The sequence below is a fragment of the Thermobia domestica genome, chromosome 7, assembly GCF_964235325.1.
Source record: "Thermobia domestica chromosome 7, izTheDome1.hap1.1, whole genome shotgun sequence".
Lineage (NCBI taxonomy): Eukaryota > Metazoa > Arthropoda > Insecta > Zygentoma > Lepismatidae > Thermobia > Thermobia domestica.
In genome coordinates, this window is record NC_137460.1 from 253,013,242 (window position 1) to 253,039,420 (window position 26,179).

General features: G+C 34.5%; 1 protein-coding gene across 1 annotated transcript; it reads left to right on the top strand.

The window, feature by feature from the left end:
- The first annotated feature begins 529 nt into the window (after positions 1 to 529).
- Positions 530 to 20,016, top strand: LOC145690824 (uncharacterized). The gene is made up of 2 exons (XM_081766136.1): positions 530 to 1,090; positions 18,572 to 20,016. Exons 1-2 carry the CDS (start codon positions 726 to 728, stop codon positions 19,875 to 19,877), a joined length of 1,671 nt encoding a protein of 556 aa, XP_081622262.1. The 5' UTR covers positions 530 to 725; the 3' UTR covers positions 19,878 to 20,016.
- The last annotated feature ends 6,163 nt before the right edge of the window (positions 20,017 to 26,179 follow it).

The window sequence follows — 26,179 nt, forward strand, 5'->3', positions numbered from 1 at the left end:
TTCCGGTAGTTATTAATTCGGTTTTTTTCTTCTATTTCTTGAAATTTTCTCTGAAATATGATTGAATATTTAAAAAGAAGCTGCAGCTGAAACATGTCTCATTACCAGGTACTTTCAGCGAGCAAGAACCCCACACAGCCACATTAGCGCGCCACTTTCAAGTAGGAGCTCCACTGATTTGTTCAGCCGCGTTGAGACAGATTTCGTGATGTCTCTCTGTGGCCTGTTTGACGGCGACAGAACTTTAATTTCCCAGTTTTGACAATTAAAATTATTTACAAATTAGATTCTACCACTATTGCTATTAACCAACCTATCACGGACTATTATTTCTATATTTTTCTACAACATGAAATGTATATTGATTCTTATTAATTAAGAAATTCTAAAACTATGTTCTTTTAATTTGAAAGGGTAGACAGTGTCTCAGTGTCTCATAGCACCCTACGCCACTATCTGCTCCTCTACACTTTGTCGTCCTCCTGGCTGCTCTTGCAGTGACGTCGTGTTACCAGCCAATCAGCGTCCCTTTACCGATATAACCAAACCTTATTAATTCTAGTAACCTAGAATCCACTCTACGAAAGAAATACGCAACCGCAGAAGAAGATTGGACAAATAAAGTTACTTTTCTGAAAGTTCTCGTAAATCATTTCATTAACTGGCAAAAATATATAAGGGAAGTATAAGACCAGTGTTAAATTCTTATTATATTTCAATTCACAATGGCTGGAGAGGCGTCTGTTAAGTTGGAATTGATGTGCAAAGAAGAAATTGTGTATGACTTACCTCAGGAAGATCCACTCGAAGGCAAAGGGTGGACATACGAACTGATGACTGACAACAAAGAGTTAATATTGTGTACAACGGAAGGAGAGCAAACAATGGACAAGGATACAGCTATGTGTTCTTTGGATGTGAAACTAAACGTTGATAGGGTGAAATCAGAATTAACAGAAGATGATGATCCTGCATTTGAAAGGAATATAGAAACGCTACGAAAAATAGTGGTTCAGGAGACTTGCGCGTCGTACTCTAATGACTCCCAACAATTAACCACAAAAAATTTAAATTCAGTTCGGCCAGAAAGGTAATGTTCATTTTTTCATCTACTAATTGGCTCAGATTGATAATACGGTTACATGGGTTCGGAAAATTTTGGTTAAAAGAAATGCTTCACAAGAAGTATTTATATATGGGAGAAATCTCGAACGTAAAATAGTAATCTACAATTTGGGGATGACGTGGCACACATACACTAGCTGTATACCAAATAATAACAAGGAATCTTTTTTTTTTTTTTTTTTTTTTTTTTTAAGATATAAAGGAATATTTTTTCAAGATATAAACTACTGCTCATACAAGTCTTATGTAGTTTATATCTTGATAAAAAAAATTGATTCTTTTATTATTGATTACACATTACTCACAAATTGTTGCACATATTTAAAATATAGGTACTCGACGATATTGTTTTATTTATATAGAGACTTTTGTAAAATAAGAAATCGCGAGAATAATATTCATCCTAAAATTTTCCAAATTTAACGTGGAATGTATTATATTGGAACAAAAACTATGGACGTTTGTAATTTTACTCAGGATTTAGCTCAAATGGGTCTAGCCTCATTTCTCTGAAGGGCTTAGAAAGACATTAGCAAAATACAAAATAAAGAATATTTTTACCAACAATGGATGTTCATTAATTGTAGAGGTTCATACACAAATCCATTTCATAGCTGCACTAATTTCTTTCAAGGAAGTCTACTTTTTAAATTTCCAGCAATCATTTCTAGGGTATGGACCTCCATTTCTTAATATAGGATCACTTTAGGGGTTTAGTAAATCTACATGAATATGAATCGATGTACAAATAACTCTAACGAGCATGCGCTAGATGGCCAGTAAAAAGAACATTGCTGTGCAGATTATTTCATTACGCGGAATGTTGGTAAACGAGGACAGCGCAAAATACTTTATTTAGGATAAACTTACATGTCCTGCGTATTGAATGTGTACTTGACGTTCCTAAGTATTTTATAGGTAACATTCTGAAATGCTTTCTTTCCTTGCGTATTTGTGTTCGGAAGTACCACAATACATTAGGGACGTAATTTCTTAATTATATGGATCCCTTCATTTCCAAACATTTTTCTAGTTCCGTGCCATGATTTGACACATTGAATTTTGATACTCCGTTTCGTGTACAGTGGTTACTAGATAACGTAACACGGGGTTACTTTATCGGTCGTTAGTTTGCACGAATATGAAAAGAGTTTCATAGTCCTCTTTCGGTACAACCATGAACTGTAAACAGGAAGTTTCAATTACAATGTAAGATAGAACATGTAACTGTATTTTGGCTACAATGTTGGGTGTTAGCATCAGTTCTATTTACCGGGAGGGTTTGTTGAAGTGGTATGGAAAGCAGTTACTGTAAAAACAGTCTAAAGTTAGAAGAATTTCCGTCAAAGTTAAGTCAGTTTCGTAGAATACTAGCGCGTATAGTTGGACTGTAATGCAATTGTTGAAATTGAAATGTTTCATGTTGAACATACGTTTCCATGCAATGTTTTCATTCAGCATTTAAACATTTTACACTTTACACAAAACTGCATGCGTTTTATTAAAATTGATATCAGGGTGGATTGATTTAAATCAGTCTGATTTTAATCAAGATTTAAATCACTTGATTTTCTAAATAAAAATCCTTGATTTAAATCTAAATCCGAAATAAATTAATTTAAAGTGAAAATATATAAAATCCCGTTTCTGTTCTGTTATTTCGATTATGAAAGATAATAATCATAATAAAATGAGACTCAAATTTGTGCAAGCACAGTATGAAAACGAGTATCATGCAAAGGCTAATTAGGGAAAATCCCGTTTTGAACGGATAACGGATGAATACTGCTTTTTTCTTCTCGTAACATAAGGTTTTTAAATCGTTGACTATTCTTACGGGGAAATCTCCATGGACATTTAAGCCGAAACTTCTCTTGTGTACACGTCTATTTTTTTATTTCCAGATAATAGGAGCGCATATAGAGAGGTCCGATCCCCCCACCTAAAGAAATTAAAACTAAGCGAAATTTATGTACTAAATACATAGAAGTCCCTCGGGATCATAATACTGCAAATTTTGCATGCGTTAAAATATCGAATAATACTTTTGATAAAGTGGATACTTTCAGATATCTAGGATCAATATTAACCGACCTAAACCATATTCACGAAGAACTTAAATGTCGACTAAAAGCAGGGTATTCTTGTTATTAATCAATTCAAAATCTTTTGTCGTCGCGAATTTTGACGATAAATTTGAAGCTTAAAATACTGTATATAAAATGATAATAATGCCTTTTGCTCCATATGGTTGCGAAACATTGTCGCTTACGAGGGAAGAGCATAGACTGAAAGTACTTTAGGATAAGATCCTGAGACGAATCTTCAGACCCAAGTGGAACGTGAACGGGGAATGGCAGAAACTTCATAATGAAGAACTACATAATTTATATGGTTTACAAAACATTGCTAAGGTCATCAATTCTAGGAGATTCAGGTGGGCAGGTCATATAGCCAGAATGGAAGGAAGTAGGAACGCTTTTAAAGTCTTAACTGGAAAACCAATCGGAAAAAGATCATTAGGAAGACCTAGGCGTAGATGGGAGGACAATATTAAGATGCATCTCGCAGAAATAGGAATACGAAGTAGAAACTGGATCCTATTTGTTAAGGCTAGAAGTCAATGAATAGCTTTTGTAAACGTGGCATTGAAACTCCGGGTTCCATAGGACATTATTTAATTTTCGGCGAAATTTATGTTTTTTATATGTATTTGATGCCGCTAGGTAGTTCCGGTTTTTAAATATGCCCCTGCGAAATATCAGTAACTTTCGTGAAAAGAAAAGTGTCATGTTGATGAATGTTGGTTTACTTTTTCCTTAATGTTGAAGAAACATTGTTTGGGATTGAAATAGGTTAACGATTGGGGATTAATTCAAAATTCAACCCCAATACTTTCACTTAAATGGCATAATTAATATTTAAAACTAATTCCTAATATTTTTTCTTCAGTTCGCGACCTGTATTATACGAGGAGAAAGATTTGAATTAAAAAAAAAAAGATTTAAATCAACAAAATCAACAAAAATGATTTTTAAAAAATCATGATTTTTTTCCACCCTGATTGACAGTATAATGATGGTACCGGTATCAGTACTTACTTTGGGTTGTCGATATTTGTAAAGGAACTTATGTATTTTCTGGTACCGACTATGGAACCACATTCTAATAGTTCAAAATATGTCCCACAAAAGTGCCAACTGACGAGAAAAAAATAATTTTTGTAAAATGATTTGATTTGGTCCTTTGTCCAAGAATATGATCCGAACACTTATCAGTTAAAGATTTACGGGGTTTGTACTTTTCAGGCTGAAACGCACCCAAAATTGCAAGATTTTTTTTTCTTTACTGGCAAACCTGCAATTAGACCTCAAACAGTGACTTTAATCGGTTCTTACATGTTTAGTCACTTCCTGGCACTGTTTCTGCGTGAGTCACTTGGAATTGTTCGTGTTTTTGATGTAACGTCTTAGTTCAGTGATTGGTGGTAGTTCATATTTTTCCCATTAAGTGTCTCTGTAGTCATATGGCAGTTTGGTACTGTGACGTCACATGTTCTGTCTGCTTGTATGTGTCTGATGTTGCTGGTGGAATGCGGTGACCGGGTAATTGAATTTTCGTTTCATGGCGACGATCTAGTTAGCAAGTGCGATTGAGACACCGTAACATGAATTTAATACAAAGAATTTGAACTTGTCTTTTTTAAATAAGTTTGTATTAGATTCGGATATTAACACATATCGCCTTTCAGCACTGTGGTTGAATTGAGTTAGAGAAAACCTCTGATGGTTGTGGTCGAACGCTGAAGATATTCCCGACGTATGGTAAAATTGAGCGTTTATTGGTTAGTCTTATTTTTCATAATAACAAATTTGCTCGCTTTAATAAATCGACGTCTGTGCAGAAAGGAACATTTTCAGTAATGTGTAGTTGAGTATTGCGCATGTCTTGTTGCTATCTTAGGTTTTCGGAAATCAGAAACTATGAGTTCATTATTCATGAGTTTTCTGGTATGGCGAAACGGCGAGTGCTTTCGTTTTTTAATTGATATTATTTTTATTCTTGATTTGCTTTGCATTTGAGTATTTAGCAATGTATTTGCTTTGCTGCTGGCAGTTCCATCATCTTGCTGAAATGTAATTTATATATCATTGTCATGCTTCATTGATTTATAATTAGTGATGAATGTTTTTTTTAATTTTTTTCCTTCTTACGTTAGATTTATAGTAGTGGTTTGACTAAATATTATTATTTTTGGATGTTTTTATTGTACTTGAGTGGGACGTAGGTGGGCTGGTAGTCCCCGTATAGATATCAACATTGATAGTCACCACTTCACCTGGATTGATATAGAATATTGTTTAGTAACATTTTGCCCCTTGTCTTTATAGTATAATTCTTAAAATTGTACATTATTTTGACTTGGACAGTAACTATAACCGGTTCAACTGATCCTGTTCTGGGAGCAAACTGGAGCATTTTGGGAATCATTCCTAAACTGCTCCCAACACCGGATCAGATAAATCGTTGCAGTCACTGCTTGAGTCAAAATAAAGATTCGCCTAAAAATCTATTGCTAGTGATTCCTACGTGTATAAGCTGCAAGCCCAGTCCCCAAAGGTCTAGTGATTTCTTTTAAAAAGGAAAAAAAACAGTCTTTTTAAATGAAGCCCCTCTCATACTACTTTTCTGGATCTGCCACTGTTCATAATTTGTTTTCTAACAAACAATCCATTCCAGCATCTACCTAAATAAGAAATTCACCTAAATTTAAAACACAGGAGGCTCCAGTGGTAATAGTTTCCTATCTAAGCTGTATTTCGCAATGGTGCAAATTAACCCCTAGTACAAACTTAAACGCCTTCTCTCAGTTTTACGTTTTTTATGATTTTAGAAGCTAAACGAACTAGGAGAGCTTTACCACTCAGCCACCGTGTCTCCAATTAAAATAGAATAGTACCACTTTGCAGCTCTCCCACAATACATATTCTATACTGATATTAATTTATTTTGCAATTCAGAATTTAACTACAATATCATATAATTAAGAACTTGCTACTCGAAACTATTGGCATAATAGATTTTCTCTTTTTTTTTGCCTCTAACTTCTGCGCTGATGACGGGTAATTAATTAAAGTAACTGATTCTAAAATTAACTTTTAGCACTTTTACGTCGGGAATCGAACTCGGCACCACGTGCACAAATGGCACGCGCTAGCAATTCGAACAACGGCGAAGTTTTTATCCACATGCACAAACTGTCCTATGACGAGAAAATGACAAGGCTAATGGTGGGTAAATTCCCAGGAAGATATCTTTCGGGAATATTCCCGGGAAGATTCCCAAAAATGCAAGTTTTCCGGGAATTTATGAACAATAACACATAAAAATGCATTCTGTTTGTGTATATAAGTTCAAAGTTAAATTTGTTTTTATATCAGATTATATTATTACATTTGTCCCTAGAGGAGTCTTTAAAATGTATATTCTGAACGATGTTATGTTATTTTATTTATAGTTTATTATATTTAGAGAGTACGCAAAAATGGATATTTACTTACAATATGTTCTACGAAAGAAAATATGTTTCAAAAATGGTATAGTAAGTCCGCATATTTTTAAACGGATAAAAAGTTTAAGTTTACATGTAAGTGGATTTTCGAAACTTGACTCTACCACTGATATAAACATATTAAATTTTTACATGTTATAATCAAATTAGGTTGGGTAACTGCCAGAAGACACATGTCCCACAATTTTTTCAACATTTGGGCATAAATATGTATGTTCGCAGTACTTGCAGGAAAAATTCCTATCTTTATAATTTTGCATGTAATATTGCCACACGACCTCTCTTCCTGCCCATTTCTCGAAATGTCATGCTTTAATTTACATGTAACTGAAGTCCGAGTACCTCTTCAAAAATTCAAGCCAGAGACAGGAGACAGACCGACGTCTATTACTAACACTGTTTCAGGGTTTATTAATAGTGCTACATCTCTATTTCTACGTAATTCTAAATTACTTTTAAAATGGTTCCTTTTCATTATTTGTAATTTAGTACTTTGCTATTTTGGCTATTGTTTTTATTTGGTGGACCAGCATATGCGCCTGCGTGTTGCGATATTCTATTCTGATGCGGTTGTTTTATGGTTTCATATGTTAAATTACGTTACCAACATTAAATTCAGACAGCATTGCCGAGCGAGCGTAGCCAGTGAGGGCGGGATAGAGCCCCGCAGGGCACGTGGTTTTCTATCTTCGTTACCAGCAATTCGCTTTCTTTTCTCACATAAATCACTTCCTCTTACACTTACGGTTCGTGAAAATCCCGTACCCCCTAAAAGAAATTGTGTTCGGTACTTTCTTGAGTACTTGTACATCACTGACAACTCATTTGTTCCGTAAATTGTCCTACGTTTTGCTAGTTTTTGGCCCCTATACTAAACAATTTTACTACTTTTAGTTCAAATGAAAATGGAATTTAAGAAAATCATATTGTTAGTTATATAAAGTACAGTCAAATAATTTTAAATTTTTTAACGTCCAAATTCTTTAAAGTTTAGAAGTAATTCATATTATTTTAAAATAAAGTAGTTAGTCATATTGTTCTTATAATTTGGAAGATAAAGTAGAGAAATGGAAATAAATTTCATCCCGGGATTTTTTAGGCCAGGAAAAAACCCGGGAATATTCCGGGCCTCAAATAAAAAAGTAAGAAATTGTTTGTGATTCATATCTAGGCCCATTCTTTCTGTAAGTCCCTCAAAAATTTTAGTCATTTCAGTTCTCTTTTAATTGGAGTGATTTCAAATTATAACCCCTATGGTGAAAAGAAGAACGCACTCCATGAATAGATCCAAATTCTAAACATGTTACAAATAAAACGATTGGGTATAATTGTATAGCTCTTGCCTAGGATATTATTATCCCTTCCTAGAATGTAGAAAATGATAACTAATTATTTCACTCATCGGGTAGCGATAACGTGATTTGAAGTGAAACATCTCCAACTTAGTCCCTCAGAGCGCATAAATGAGAAGTGAAAATTTAGAGTAGGTAAAAAAATATAAAAGGATAATTTTTAGTTTCTGTTACCTACGGACATAATTGTATGTTTTATATTGTATCTTATAGCAACAAATGTGTTTCCCTCAGTTTTTACGGATAAGACAATTTCAAATTATATCTTTTGTGTTGAGAAGCGGATTAAGTATTATTACCAACCGCACGTTTGATAATATTTCAAAAAGAAGGAATGGAAGTATTTTCCTGACTTCGGATTTCCTTGTTTTGGATTTTTCCTTTTACTTGCAGCTATTCTACAACCAACTTTACGGAATAAATAATTTATTTATTTTCATTTTTAGTAGTTAAGTGTAACAAATTAGGAGTTTGTGCTTTCTACAATTTAGAAATTTGTAAGAATATCTTAGGTGGAAAATACAAAGAAAGTTTCAACTCGTTCTATTTCAAGCGCTTTCCAATTCGATTTTTTTTTTTTTTTTTTTTTTTTTTGGCGGTGATCTGAGCCTATCGTAGAGGTATATATTTGACATACTGCTATTCCTAGTATAAGAGGCAAGAAACTCGTGAGTATTTTTCTTAATGAAGAAGGAAGTATTAATCTCCGTACTGACAAACAATGAAAGAAATTTTGATCGTAACATTAAACTTATTTTAAATTTGGGGTTCAGAACGGCTCCTACTCTGCGAATGGTATAATTTGAGACCGTTTCATTTCTTTTAGGCGAGTGAAATGAATTGAGATCTTATTTGATAATATAGTCGAATGTAAGAATATTCCAGGTACAAACTTTGAAAAATTTTCCAACCAATCTGTTTGAAACATCTTGCGAAATTTAACAAGTATTGCCAGTTATTTTGTTTCTAATTGCAGAGAATGTAATTTAAGATCAAGATTTTGTTATTATTTGAGTGAAATAAATTTTGTTACTCTGCTTTTTGATTTTAGACAAGTAAGAATGGCCCTAGATACAAGTCCCGCAGGATTTTGTGTTCCTTATTTAAGAAAAGCTTTGGAACAGAAGATTAAGAATAGATTTGTCAATACAAAATAACTTTGCAAAGTATGTTTTTTGACAAAATAGAATTTTAGTACCTTTAAAAATGTGCACAACGTCGGCTTCTTTTTAGTTTTCGTTTAAAGGGAGGTGGTCATTATGACTACTAATCGATTTCTGAGTAACGTTTGTTTCAATTTTTGTTAAGGGGCAGCAGCATTTTATCAGATAATGTTCTCGCAGTACATTTGGAAACTATTTTATAATGGACTTTTCGTTCTTCTATATAGAACACCTGTAGCCTGACATCATCATTATTATTTAAATTCATTTCAGAACGATGTTAAGTCAAATTTCATTATGGGTTAATGAGATGTACTCATAAAATGCCAGCGAAGCGTTACTTTTTTATTTATAAATTAGCCCTGTACAGTCCAGATTAGGAATATAATCGTAAATACGAAATTACTAAGTACATCCCGCCTTTCGAACAAAATATTTTAGTAGCATAGAAAACTACACTGTCTAAGCTGAATTTCATTCTGGATTGCAGGTTTGCATTAGGAGGGCACGATGATGGATATGAATCCAAGGTTTTATGAGTGAAAAATATAAACTGCTTTAAAAAAAATTGTTCAATTTTATTATATTTCTTGCTCGGGGGAATATATTAAATTATCCAATCAAAAGTGCAGGAACGTGAGAGTACGTGGAACCAAGAATGACGAGAAAGTTATGGAGCTAATGGTTTATAGCTTACTTGTGTATCAGTTTTTTGATATATTTTGTGTTTCCACGTATATTTCTTTTTCTTTAATTGGCAGTTTTTCTCAATTTTTAAAAGTTTTTCACGCTATTTTTGATTGAATTCCACCAAGATATGAGTTTTCTACCATATTTTCAGTACTTGTGTGTATTGATAGCTTTTATCATACTTCATACTGCCTTTTTGGACAGTTCCATATTTTTGCACTTGAAGCTATAAACGCTGAGGTATTTCATACAAAATCAGGAAGATCACGAGTGAAACCTTAAAAATTAGTTAAATTTTACATTTCAAGTAGTATTACCAGTTGGCCAAAAAAACTGGAAGGCTGAGATTTTTTCGAAGTTCGTTTTGAAATTACAGGTTCTCAAAATACTGACAATTTACCAGCAAAGTATTACATGCTTGACATTTGTTCGATTAGGACTTGCAGAGAGCTCAAAGTTCATAGGATACTAGCAAGTAACAACATAGCACTTGCAACATAGATATTTTCTATTTTGTGTCCAAGTAGTATGAGAATCGTGAAGATAAATTAAATGATATTTTTATTACTTGTTTATGGTAATGAACAATTTGTTAAACGATTAATTAATATTTTAGCTGAGTGTGACGTAAAAAGTCACGAAATATCGAAAGTGTATGCGAGGTGGCAATAATATCATATGACAGCGCATGATTTGGGTACTACTTTCCTAGTGTCATCATTAGCACACCTGCGGAACTATTTCCAAACAAGCAAACGGAGTGAGAATGAATACCCAGTCAGGAATGTAAATAGGAAAAGTAACTGTATTCGCATCAATAGTAATTGTATTTAACCACAGAACTCAACTTTAACAAACTTAAAACCAGAAACTTATTGAAACGACATAATGATATTACCTTCCTCCAGACACTATTATGTTTTCACTTTGAATTTACCATGAAACCATTGCCTTCAGGAATCTTAAAAATACACAACTCTTGAGAGATAAAGATGGTAACTACTCTTTACATCTTTTATACGGTACAGCTTCTATACACTATTCATACAGTATGCGGTACAGCTTCTACACAATATTCATCTTACCTTCTTCTTCCAAATAAAAAAAAAGAAAAAAACGCAGCGAAATGATAGCTATTTCACAATAAGTTATTAGGTTTGAAAACACACCTGCAGTAATCACAGGTACCGTAGTGAGTGACCAAAATTGGCAGAAGGCAATTTTATAACTTTTACCATGCAGTAACATGTTTAATCATATTTGATAATTAATCTTCTAGTATAAACATTACAGAAACCATGACCTGTAACAATTTCCATCGTTCCTTTGTGTAATTTTTCTCTTTCCCCTTTCCTAATTTTAATACTTGGAATGTATTATTCCAATTTTTCCTTTTATGGTTAATTTTCACCATGTTATTTATTTTTTTATGATTGCGTTTAGCTACATTACTAATCGGAATTTTTACAATTATTTCTTAAATATTCACTTATTTCTTTCTAATCCAATTTTTTATTACTTGTCCTAGTCAGCTAACATTTAAGGAGGTTGGCGTTCTAAGAAATAGTAGCTCCTTCATCCAGGTGAATTCTTTCAGTGTATATCTTATAGCTAGACACCGAACATGACACGCCAGGATATTTCTCCAATTGGAGCAAGAAAGAATGAATATTTAGGCATCACTTAGCGAAGTTCTAGATAGATAGGATAAATTATATTCACGTTGAGTTCTAAAAGAGGAAAATTAATGTATACAAAATTAATATAATAATGTGTATCTTGCTGAGACAGAGAAAGATGGACAGAACAACAAAGTTTTAACTCTTAAGCATGGACAGTCTGAATTTCCCTCCTGCCCCATATTTCTGTTTCGGTTTTTCTCTTCTCTTATGGAATAAGTTGCTTTTAGTATCAATACGAAACATATTTTACAATTCTTAATTCATTGGAAAACAAACTGTAGGCGAATCGAACGGAGAATATTTAGAATGAGTCTCACATGCTATCGAAATACGGGCACAATCTAAGGCGTATGTTCAAAACAGCCATATAACTGCACACTGCCATATAGTTGCCGCCGGTTCCATTTCAACTTTTAATTTTATTTACGGGTTTTATATGTCAATGGCTAAACATGTGGCTCCAGAAAAAAACCTTGGATCTGTAGATCAAGATCAGGCAAAAGTTATTAAACACAATCTTCAGAACTTACTATTGCGTCTACACATATGTAGGTTTAATCGAGGATTTGCATTGAGAAAAGCTAAAATATCCACGTTAGAAGCACTTTAAATTTGGTATTGGCTCACAATGTTGTGTATAACATGGAGAGAAAAAAGAAATGAACAAGGACTAAGGGACGCTAGTGAAGGACAACAGATCATGAAAATAATAGGAAAAAAAAAGAAAAAGCATGCTTGGCCATCTTATTCTGCACTCCGATTGTATCACCATGATGATAGCGGGAAATGCAATAGGAATACCAGGAAAACGAAGACCAAAGGAATACCAGGAAAACGAAGACCAAGGATATAGTATGTAGGCAGTTACGAAGAAGGAATGTTATCAAGTTTTAAAACTGATCTTCCATCGTAGAGAAAAATTTCATAGTTTCCATGTTGCCCACCTACCTATGGCTGGGAGGAACAGGAAGGAACCGATGATTTAAAGAGTGATCTCCCAAATTTGCGATATTTACACTACTTCCTTAGGGATGATTAGAAAGTTGATTTCATAAATCTACGAAGCCAGTTCTACCTCTTGAAGGATGTGTCCTCACCAATAATCCATTCGGGAATTACATTTCGTAGCTTTGTTAGATAATGTTCGTGGAGTGTAAAGCTTACTTCGAAAATCATATGTGCAAGCTCTCGCAGGAATACATCGGAACTATGTCGTGTTATTTTTTGAAATAACCCACGTTCAAATATCGCCTGCTACAAGCTATATTTTACTCTGAAAACACATTGTTTTGTTATTAATAATTTGTTTTCTGCATTTCTTCTAAATATCTTAAATTTTATTGACCAGTGGTTAGTGGAGGCTAGCTTTTGTCGAATACCTTTACACTTCTATTTCTTTGTTTTGACTGCATGGGTTATTCCTGTGGCCGTAAAATCGTGTATCTTCTCGTTGTTAGAATCTTGTAAATATAATCGTAACGCTCATATTCATTTTCGCCATTTTCCCAAAAGTTTACACGTCCCTCTCTCTCTCTCTGTGACTAGTTTATTCCGTTTATCCCAGCTTTGCTGCCACAAATCAAGATTTCTTCCGTACCTACGTCTTATAATAAACGGAAGCTAGGGAGAACGGTAGACAAAGCGTAGGTATCGTAAAAATGGAAAAGTGAGCAAATTATCAAATTAAGCTCAGATATTAAAAAACTAAAATTATCTTGCGGTGCAAATCACAAAACCTGGTTAAACTGTATGCAAAATCTAACAATACTGAATGTAATTCATACAAAGTAAAAGAACATCAAACGGTTACAAATGAACAAGTAGCTTTTACTGTATATGTTTACGGCCGTTTCGACTTCTTTATTTCCACCTTTATCTTCTTTTTTCTTTTAATTCAGGTGGCGGTGTTGCACAATTGAAAAATTAAAATTTTACTTACAATAATCTTCGGCCGGTCATCTCCTTCAGGGGCGTTGCAATTATAATGAACTGATACGTTCCACGTCGGATAATCCCAAGAGTCCTCTGGAGTTTTCTGCTGATAGTAATAAGCGATCGTCCAAGCCGGCACAATTATTCCGTCCTTTTCAATGATTTGGAGAGAAAAATTGTCACACAATACTGAAATTACAAACGAATGTAGAAGGTGCTAAAACATTTCTACTAATCACTTCACTGCTGATTTCTGCACAATATTAGAAAAAATATTTTACACGAAGATGTATGCAAATATCGTACAATCACTGATGATAAACTAAAAAAATTGGCTCTCGCGCATGCAAACGGCGATTTAGCTTGCGAAGCTGAATCCGTACATGTGGAGCACTCATAAGAGTATAACGTGTGTTTACTTTACAACAATGCACCCCACTCGCCTTCGTGGGTGCCTTTCCCAGCGACGACCAGGCGTTCGTGCAAAGCACTGAAGGTTCTTTTAGCAAACCAAAGCTTGTATATGGTCAGCCGGGAAAATCCCGATTTTCACTCCCAGCATCGGGACCGGGTAGACGTACGAATTTAATCCCCGTTTGAGTGAACGTAACGTGATAAAATGCCACTTAAATGTAGACGCTCAACATATTCAATTATTAATTTTAAACTGTTCAGCTCCTTGTATTTTACATTGTGATGCATAACATATTTCTTTAATATTTCGTTATTCAGAGTGTAGCATTTATCGTAGCACGCCCTATTTACTTTTAACATAAAAACAATAATGACTAGAGTGTTTCACGATGCTAATAACACTCGAGGGGCATTGTTTGCAAAAGCCGTGTAATAGTAGGATTCCAAACCCAGTATATATTTCGATTTCTGCGAATGACATTACACCGGGTTATGACAAATCTAAATTCTATGTTTAGAGCACAAACATAAAAGCACTAGTAATAATCTAAGAGTAACGAAAGTTTTAATGGTTGTCAATATTACCTTATCGTGGAATTCTGGAATCGTTATATCATGTATTTCAAATAAGTAGATTAAAATTACTAGAAAATGAAAACATTATGCTTGTCAAAAGTATTTATTTAATAAGAATGTATCAGATGTAACTACGTAGCTACATATCAATATAAGCAAAATTTTACTATCTCAAGGTATCAGATTATATAAAATCGCAATTTGAAATTGGTATACATAAGGAAATCACGTATCTTGTGCAAAATTTTAAAAGTTATTATATCGTTCCTTTGTTTCTTTGTAATCATAGTCACAGTTTCTTGTAGCTGCAATTGAAAGAATCTTTTCCGATTTTTAAATTCTCTGACACAAAAAGTAATGATATATAAATAAAATTAGTGACACCCGTCTCTGTTTTCACTTATAATAATGAAATGTTTATTCCATATAGCACAAAATAAGTATTTTGGTATGTACCAGGTTAACTCTGATATCGCATATATCGTGACAGACTTAAGTCTTTGACCAGGTAATGGCGACTGCTTTGAAACAAATGCAGCTTATGAGAATTAAATCTTTGATATCTGTAGTTTCCTACAGAAGAATTATACTTCTGGGTCATGATAGCAGTGCTTCATGGTGAGTGGTGGGTCGTAGTGTGTCATGGTGGTGGTGGAGGGTCGCAGAGGGTCATATGCTTTTGACCCATGACCGACTGACCCACCGATTCAACGAACAACTCCAACTGTGGCACTTTCCGGAATATCCGTACAGATTTTGGAAAAGTTTCAAAGGATATGTAATGGTTACATTTTGGGTTTAGGTATTACTAGTCTGCAGTTTCATTTTTGAATGGAATTATGATTCCCGGGACTTTTTCTACATAATTTTTGTGAGAAAACATTAATGACCAATAGAAAATTCAACTTTTTCGATTCGGAATGGTTTGAGTTAACAGCTTGAAAATTAAAACCTTTAATGTCCAACGATTATGCCTGTTAGGTTAAGGAACACTATGATTAAAGCAAGTGAATTATGATGGACGAATTCTTGGAATGACAAAGTCGGAGTATCCCGAGATAACCCACAAGCACGATGTCCGTCTCAACCTTACTTGCCTTGGCAACGAACCAGGCACCCCACACATCAGATTGTTTATTATGTGGTGTCTCACTTTCGATTCCCGATTAGAAACACTTTTAAATATTAAATGTCTTCGATGTATCTGTGTTCGTGTCCCTGTCGTTCAAGGTTATTGGAAACACCTGTAAATCAAGAATAACCGAATATAATAGAGATAAGTTACGGAAATACTTTGGGTCTTTTTAAAATTTAATATTGAATTCTCTGGACTACACTAAGTTATCTTGACCAAAATCAGTGATTCATGGTTAAAAGCACGTTTGCAATTCGCTACATAGAAACTCTTACATAAAAGAGCAATTCGCAACTCGTAATTAAAAGAGCGTTCTTAGGGTAGTGGCTTGAGCATTTGCTGTGTGTGTTAGGGGTCCGCAATTCGATTCTCTCCGAGGATATTCAGAAAAAAATTATAATTTAGAATGTTAATATTTCTGGTGTATAATAAAATGAAAAATTGTCAATTTCTCTTGTTCTTACAAGTTAGAGTTGAAACGTCTTCTTTCACAGGGAAAACTAATTACATGACGTCACAATCTCGATTCCTACTGTCTGACAACTTCGCTTGTTCTAGGAACAATTCTTGAATAAAAATGCGTCATTCTTCAGACATATGAGTCATAAAATTGCCTGAATTGTTACTAACTGTTCTTCTACTTATATTAGAAGCAATAATAATGTTTTCCTTCTCCATTTTCAACACGTTCCGTATGTTTGTTCAAGAAAATTTATAAATAGTAACTATTTCAGTTGTATATTTTGATGATATTTCATTATAACGCATCCATAATCAAACATCTTTTACCCAAATAAAGGGTGTTACTTAGAAAGAGTATCGTGATGAAGACAAATCCTACTTAGCTTCTTTTAAAGCATCCGAAGTTTCGAATTTCATATTGTCAAGTAGCTGACACCTTTTTCCTCTCTTATAACTCTCTTGAAGTATCTCTTATAAATCAATACCTCCTTATAGAGGGATAAAAGAGTTTATTTTCATTTTCGTAATTTGAGTATGCTTATTTGCATTGCAGTAGGACGTAATATTGAGGTATCAAATATTCAGTCATAATAATAATAATAATAATAATAATAATAATATAGATAAGAAATTCCATACAAGGACGCATATTATTAAAGCCTGTAAAATCGCCGGTAGCGTTACCCAAAAGTTAAAAAAATACTCGGGATAGGAGAATTGTCAGGACCATCAGGACATACCCTCTCCATACGTCCCTACAACTAGCCAAATGTTATAACGGAAAGTTTCGAGACAAATTTCGTGTAGAAACTAGGGATTCTGGATTCACAAGAGCCGTAAGAAAATTTATTTTAAGTAATGGTTATGCCGGATAAGCTACAGGAGAAGTCGATGATGAGAATGAAAGAAATATTCGAAAAAGAAAGTGGAAGGAAGCAGAACACGGAGAAAACCTATACACATGGTGTTTTGTTCAGCACAATACTCCCGAAACGGGAGTTGGGTGAAACAGGTTGAACTATTAAATTTACAACATTTCAGTAATAATGGTAATAATAATAATAATAATGATAATGATATTAAAAGTTTTAAAGTTGCCCTGAAATTTGGCAAAACTTATTTAAACGTAGGGGTTTCGGAGAACGGATTCCGTACCTTCCTGACACATTTCTGCAGCTACTCAAATTTAATCGAAAGCTTTCCGCTAAAGTTTCCTGTAGAAAATATTGTATTGCACGATTTCAGTAAAATAACTGTAATAAATCAAATGAATATTATTGAACACTAAGGGTTATAATAAACTAACTTGTGGAGTTTGCAGATGTAACTATATAAGCTTTGCTTATATTATACCATAATACAAAGTAAGAAAATAATATATAAAATTCAGTCTAAAGAGCAATTGTTACCTAAAGAGTGGCATATACCCTTTCGAGAATCGGGATGAGACGAGCAATGTTTACGATACTTTTGGTCTCGTCTCGTTTCTCATCTCTAAAGCGTGACTATATTGTGAGTTAGCCTTGTCCCTTGGCCCATCTCGAATTAAAATGTTAAGCCTCATCCCAATTTTGTTCGTTTTGTTTTAGAATGGAGATGAGAAATTCGTCTTTTCATGGGCAACATTACAGAAAACCGAAACTTTTTTCTAATATCACGTTTCTGCTTGTAATGGTATGACCTGTGCGATAATAAGTTTTTGTTTTTTAAATATTTCACGAGATAATTATTATTATTACTAGTATTATTCCTGAAAATTTGATAATTCGAGTATTGAATCAAACGAGTATTCAAATATTTGAATGTGATAAAAGCCTGTTTGCCGATCAATCGCAATCAAAATTCCTAAAGTAGAGAAAAAAATTGCTCGACGTGTATTGGGTGAAAGAATCTCCAGTTTACTGGTCAAGCGTCTAGACCACTGAACCACGATCACTATGCTGTAAACGATTCATCTTTAGTCTGGTTACGTTAAGTTTCTCTTCCTCAGCTTGGAAAGTTGTATGTTACTATTTTTTTTTTTTTCAAAACGACTTTCGTGTTTCACTTATGATGATATAAGTGAATAATCTTCGGTAGAGTTTATATTAATAAGTTGAGTTGTTCTTAAACCTTTCGTTCGCAAATTTGTTTTTTCTCCACACGAAGCTACAGATATGACAGATTTACTTCTCATACTCTCCATTTGTTTCAAAGCAGTCACCATTACATGTTCAATGACTTTTGACCGCCACGATACAAATGGTTGTTCAATTTGATATATTGAAAAAGCTATAGGCTCTTATTTTGAAAATAGAAAGATATGGAGACTTCTCAGTGGTACTCCAGTTCATATTTCTACAATATTTCATGTAATAAAACAAATTGAGCGTAATTTTATCATTAAATATAGCCAATGATGACAATTTTTTGTTGCTACTTAATCATTATCTCCAATCACATTTCGTTGTTTGTTGAATATGTTACAGGCCCGATAATGTATATGCTTCCCACGGAGAAGAGAATACGTTTATTATATTAAAGAAAGCCATTTCTCATTCAGATCAGGAATCTCATACTTCGATGCAGTTTGGCAAAGGATTTCATCGATCGCGTTTGTCAAGACATATGCTGACGCAGGAAAGTGGAAAGAGTCATATGTACCAAGACACTGATGAACGCTTTAGTCAAAGCTCAAATATGTTACGCGGTAAGTTACTGAATACAAGTGAGAAAACCCACATCTGCGGAGTATGTGAAAAGAAATTTCGTGTACGTTCAAGTTTGGTTAGGCACATGTTAATCCATACAGGAGCAAAACATCATACTTGCCAAGAGTGTGGTAAAGCATTTAATCAACGTTCAAATTTGTCTACACACATGTTAATCCACACAGGAGAAAAGCATCATACTTGCCAAGTGTGCAGCTTATCATTTAATCGACGTTCGGATTTGGCTAGACACTTGTTAATCCACACTGGAGAAAAGCATCACACATGCCGAGAGTGTGGTAAGGCATTTCATCAACGCTCAAATTTGGCTACACATATGTTAATCCACAATGGAAAAAAGCCTCACACGTGCCATGAGTGTGGTAAGGCATTTAATCAACGTTCAAGTTTGGCTACACACATGTTAATTCACACAGAAGAAAAACATTACACATGTCAAGAGTGTGGTAAGGGATTTAAACATCGTTCAAGTTTAGTTACGCACATGTTAATCCACACAGGAGAAAAAAATCACACATGCCAAGTGTGCGGAAAATCATTTAATCGACGTTCAAGTATGGATGAACACTTGTTTATCCACATAGAAGAAAAAGCTTACACGTGCCAAGTTTGTGGTAGGGCATTTAATCGACGTTCAAGTTTTGTTAAACACACGTTAATCCACACAGGAGAAAAGCATCACAGTTGCCAAGTGTGCGGAAAATCATTTCATCGACGATCAGATTTGACTACACACATGTTAATCCACAAAGGAGAAAAGCATCACTCTTGCCAAGTGTGCGGAAAATCATTTAATCGACGTTCAGATTTGACTACACACATGTTAATCCACACAGGAGAAAAGCGTCAGACATGTCGAGAGTGTGGTAAGGCATTTAATCAACGTTCAAGTTTGGCTACACACATGCTAATCCACACAGGAGAAAGGCATCACACATGCCAAGAGTGCGGTAAGTCATTTAAACGACGTTCACATTTGGTTACGCACATGTTAATCCACACAGGAGAAAAAATCACACTTGCCAAGTGTGCGGAAAATCATTTAATCGACGTTCAGATTTGACTAGACACACGTTAATCCACACAGGAGAAAAGTATCACACATGCCAAGAGTGCAGTAAGTCATTTAATCGACACTCATATTTGGTTAGACACATGTTAATCCACACAGGTGAAAAAAAGCTTACTTGCCAAGAGTGTGGCAAGGCATTTAATCAACGTTCATATTTGGTTACTCACATGTTAATCCACACAGGAGAAAAAAATCACACTTGCCAAGTGTGCGGAAAATCATTTAATCGACGTTCAGGTTTGACTAGACACATGTCAATCCACACAAGAGAAAAATATTACACGAGAAAGGCCACTGGAATGGAATTTATTCAACGTTCATACGTTTTGACCCACAGGAAGAAAACGTCATACGCGGAAAATGTGGATAAATGTAGAGTCTACGCTCAAACTTAGAAGACATTTCAATAACAAAGTAAAAAACCACAGAGATGCAAAGAGCGTAGATTGCATTTAGTCAAGGTTCACAGATAGTAAATCACATGTTAATTCACACAGGACAATAACCACACGTAACGAGAGTGTAAAAAAATATTTACAGGCAGTTCACATTTTGCAAACGGCAATATTAAAACATTTCAATAACCAAACATGCAAATGGTGTTGAATAGGATATAGTTTGGTATCAGCTTTGGCAAGACATGTAACTATACATAGGATATAGAAAGGTTTGACGTACTCACAAGATGTTAAGTTCTGATAAAAATGATAAGTTCACGATGAATATTCTACGAAATAGGTTTACAATAATATTAAAAGAAACATTAAGTCCTTCAAGTGACATACCTCCACTTTGTGACGGAATGTGTTTTGGAAGACATGTTTTAAGTTCGTAATATGGCAGATATTACTGGAAATTGGTGCCGTGTCTACTCCGCGAGCTGCACTTCAGCCTTGCCGTCACAGGGATTGTAGCATAGTGAAAAATGGCTGACGCCGAGGAACATTCGAATGACGATTCCTCAAGTAAATGTTTATCTGAAAATAATGACTCCAAATATACCCCTTCTTGAGTCTACATATATGTAATGGAGATAACGGTAACAAGTTGAAGCGACATCGATAATCAGGGTGCACCTTCCGCATCAGCTACAAGTGTAGATCCAGCGGAACAAACATGTTCCATGTCTATTCCAACACTAGGGCCTTCTGGATCATCTGCGATTCGGCTGCATCTTGCTGGTTGATACCTGGTTGCGCAAACCCGTTTTGACCGCATATATTTTTTATTTCCCAAGACATTTTTCATGCTGATTGACGGAAACTATGGCAAATTGAAGAAAAGAAGGGATCAAAAAATCAAGTCGTCCTCTCTTCCACATGGGATAAATTCATCAGACAAGTTTAGGCAGTTTAGTAAACCACACATACGACGAGTTTAGAAAAGTATTTTGTGTATTTTTAAGTTTAGCAGGACATTTTAATACACAGTAGAAAATCTCTCACACATGAATACACACAGTTGAAAAGAAGATTTATATGGAGCTCACAATTTCCAATGCATATGTTAAAACACGCAGGAGAAAACATATTAAAACTAAAGCGTTCTAAGTGTGTACAAAAGACTGAATAAGTTTATATTTTGCAACAGATATATTAATACACATGGGGAGGAAATGCTCGTGTCAAATCTATGAAGATTGCTATAGTCGAAGTTCAGTTTTGGGGAAACATGCTATTTCATACAGGTAAAAGATGGCTATGCATAATTGTGAAAACTGTTAGATGAAGTCCATATTTTGTTAGTGATAAGATATAGGAAGATATGTGAAACGATTTACTGAAAAATAAAGTTTGTATATAAAATGGTATAGTCAAGTTACACACGTGATAAATATACAAATGAGAAACATCTTAGTTGTAAAAAGTTTGCGATAAAATTCGTTAAATATCACGTTCTTTAACCTTCATCCGCTTACGTACTGCCAATTCACGTTTCCACTCGCGACGACGTCAATTCAGCCGCCATCGATTAATAACATATTTCAGCATTGTGCATGATGCAAAGTGTATGTTTTGGAGCATTTAGGTTTAGTAAATTAAAACAAATCATTGTTGACCAAAAGTTTACTTTTGCTTTAAATTAAATTACAACACTGTATGAGTGAACACACTGAACAAAACACAAAAGAACAGAATCTAACCTAATCAACATCCATGTCACTGAGCTAGCTGTGATAATGTTGATATTTATTGCAGGGAGCAGTAATCATTGAGTGCTTTTTCCACAATATGTAGATGCCAGGCGAGTTCAAAATAAATCAACCTCCATGTCACTGCCCTCTTTCTGAGATTGCTGGCATGTATTGCAAGTAGTAGTAATTGTTGACTGACTTCTGAACACGTTTTCTCCACAATCATTACATTCAAGGCGAGTTGTGTTTTGTCTTGACCAGGAGGTGTAGCAGGTATCTCTTCGGATATGTTAGACTGGTTCATCATCGGTATTTTGCTTTCTATATTGTGCCAAGAACAGCAGCAAATTTTTTTTTCAAAGTTGAGATTTCAGAACGAGCTTTCAGGTTTTCATTTATTAGTTCTAATGCTAACTGATACAGATGTGGTCTTCTTGTATTATTTTTGATGTTAGCGATGTTAAAAATGAAACAGCGACAGAAACGTAATGAAAGATTTACTTACATTGTATGTAAATGTGAACTAAAAAAATCACGTTTTGGCTACCTCTGATGGCAGATAGGCCATCCAACCTCCAATACCAACTTTGACATTATACTGAACCGGAAGTAATGTCTTCGATATTTTTCTCGTAGAGGATTCATATGTTTCAGGGTAGCGAGATATTGCTTCAGGATGAGACATAACTTTCTAATCCAGATTTATGAATGGGAGAGAGACGGGCTGTTTTCCAAGAACAGGGAAAACTGGTTTCCCTGACGGATCTATGAAAAATGAGCGAAAGCGGAAAAGAAATAATAGATGACGTCGAACGCAGAAAGGTTTTGCTTATGTTGTCCTGCCCAGAGGCTCTCAGGCCGGAGAGAAAATAAAAGTGCAGAAGTGATAGACAAATGAGATAAAATGGACGAGCAAACGGATTGAACAGTGAAGTACGTTGATTATGCAGTTTATAATTTATTACAAAATAACTCATTAAAATTTTCTGTTTTTCCCTCAACTTCTGCACCTGATACATCATTGTACCTTACTAGATGTATGCTAGAAGTTTTAGACCTAAGACCAAAATCGTTTGGTGTTGTTGATGCTGGTGTCTGATTTTTTTTAAAAAAATATATAATTTAGGTATTCGCTGCATCTCAATAGCTTTTTTCTTATATCAGAAATTCTTTTAAGAATATGTGTTCATTTCGAAATGGCACGCCACAATTCCCAAAGCTTTATCTTATTTCGGAATGTGTGGCAACTCTGTTCGCCGTGCCTTGTTTGTATGTGCAAATGTTGATAAATTGGTGAGACATGTATCTTCTAGCATTTACCTGTAACTATACAGTTTAGTTGATCGATTATCAATGAAGAAAATTTTTAAATTTTAAATGAACCTCGCATGAAAGTGCTCTCAAGAATTTTTCTCTCTGCCAACAAACCAATATGCATATATGTATGTGCGTCTCGTCTGCGACGGAGATCGTAGAGTTCCTCTCGCCTTCCCAAATAAGGAGCTAAAATTCAGCACAATGGACAAACGTCGTCTCTAAAAATTCCTATCTCTGGGTTGTCATAGCTATTTTTAACTTTTGACATCACCAAACTGGTAGCAAACTGAGCTGTTGCCTAGCAACGCGAGGAGACGGAGAGAAAACGTGTTTTAGTCTGATATATACACTCGGTGAAGTGACCACGATAAACTGGTGCGAACGACTGGAATGAACGAGCAACTCAAAACTAAAATAATGTTTTATTTTAATTAAGTGCAAAACGTAGTAAATCAAAATGCTGTAACATTGAACTAACGCTATTATAACGAAGATTATCAATAACTTTAAAATGTTCGTCTAGAAACGTAAATCTAAATGTTGTCTCAGCGACATGGAGTAGATAAACAGCAAAACGAACCTGTCCATTGCAAAGAAGATGAAAGGAAAGCAACCCGCAACCTTTAGGACATCCCCCCCTGGAATCACCAAAATAGTTTCCCTTCAAGTGCCAAAGTGAGTGAACAGCGACAGTGAATTGTGGAAATCAACAATGTAACGAAATATAATGAATAATTCGTGGCAACCGCGTCATCCGCGTTTTTAATAATAAATGGGCCGAAAATTAAAATATAATCATCATAATCAGTTATCCAATTGAAGTGCCTGAAAGTAATCTAATATTTGTTCGTGAAGTTTAAGTGTTAATTAAAATCAAAAGTGAAATCTTGAGTATACTTTCGAAATAACAATTATGGTTAAAATTTATATTTGTTAATTTTAGAAATAATCTAATATAATTTTCTTTTCGGCTCAAATTCACTGCGCCTATGCAACGTAATAATTTCTACATTTCTAAATTGTATCAGCGCTGAGAATATAATTAGAGTTAGCTTTGTGTCGGTTCCCCAGAACGTTCTGATCGAACTCCGAACCGTGTTGTCCAGCGGCTATATGGACAGCTTTAGTGGTCGATCCATCCTGTTATTAAAAGCTAAAGAAGACATACGAACGGTGGAGAATCGAATCCCAGACCATAGTAAATGCGTAAGCCCACCTTGGGACCGTAGGACATGAACCACATACACTTATATACCCAATCTAATTAGTTTATAACATTTATAAGTTTAATGTGCTTATAATATCAGCAATAGAGTCAAGTTGAGAAAATCCACTTAGATATAAATTTAAACTGTTACTATATAATTTACTATTTAATTTAATTTACTTTTTCACACATATTTAATTAGTAGAACATATTGTAAACAAATATACATTTATGCGTCCTTTCTAAATATAATAAAGTTTTAACAAAGTAACATGGTACCGTTCAGAATATACATTTTAAAGAATCCTCTGTGGACAACAGTAATAATATGCTGTGATACAAAAATTAATTCAACTTTGAAATCATAATATAGTAATATAATCCAGTTTCCTTTCTGATTGAACATAAATTCCCATTTTGGGAATCTTCCCAGTGAATATTCCCGAAAAATATCTTCCCGGGAATTTACCCATCACTATTTGCACCGCCCTGGCTTGGCTAGATAGCGTTTGTGCTTCCTGCGGCCATCTAGCACAGGCTGGTTGTGTTTTTGGACTAGTTCTTATGCCATACACCACGAATGCGTATTTATAAGGAATTTGAATTTTACCTATTCCAAGTGAGAGATTTTCAAATATAACCCAGCGCAAATCTTTTAGGAGACAATAAGAAGGAAATCAATTTTTCAACAACTATTTCCTGTGGTGCGCCAAAAGTAAACCTGCACGTCACTTTGTGCATTAAATCATTGTTTTCACCTCATGTTAGGTTCTTCACACAGAAATTAATCAATTCTACTTGTAAATTTTCTTAAGATGATTTGGCGTAACTACACTTAACCCAGTATAGTAAAAGCTAGCATCAATCCTGTGGATCAGATTGCATTGCGCATAACACGCATAACTGCGCCGCTGCACTACTTTTTTCCTCACTTTTACCCCGCAAAGAGAAGCTGTATAATGCACGACGTTCAGAGTAAAATATTTGCATCCGCTTTCAGATTGAAAGGTCCGACTCGATTCGCTAGCAAGCGCTACACGAACATCGTATAATTCACATCTACTCGTGTAACATTTTTCATTTTATACAAAATAAAAGAATATTCAACTAGTACTGAGCACTTACCAATTTGTACAGCACTCACACGCCCAAGGTATATACAATATACAACAATACAATAACTAGGCGTGCACACAAAGAAAACAAAAATATGGCGTCTCTTTCGTGAAACTGCCAAGCGCGGTGAATTGTGGGTAGGTAGCTTGAAGAAAATTTGCCAAAAGTTTGCAGTAGCAAATTTTTTAAACTACATCTGTAGGCCTATATAATTTGGTGAATGAAATTTGCTATTTCATAAAACTTGAAAATAATATTTAATTTGCTAAGACATTCCAAGTTTGAATCGAAACTGTCAAGCGCACTAGATAGGTGGAAGCAAATTGTCTGAAATTTGCCAAGTGTTTGCTGTTGCAAATTTTTGAAACTACATTTGTATGAGATTTGTTGCATTAAATTTACTATTTCATAAAAATTGCAAATGATATTTAATTTGCTACAAACATTCCAAGTTTGTATTGAATTTTCCGCAAATACAAAATCGAAAACTTTCACATTATTTGCTATGACGAACAATAG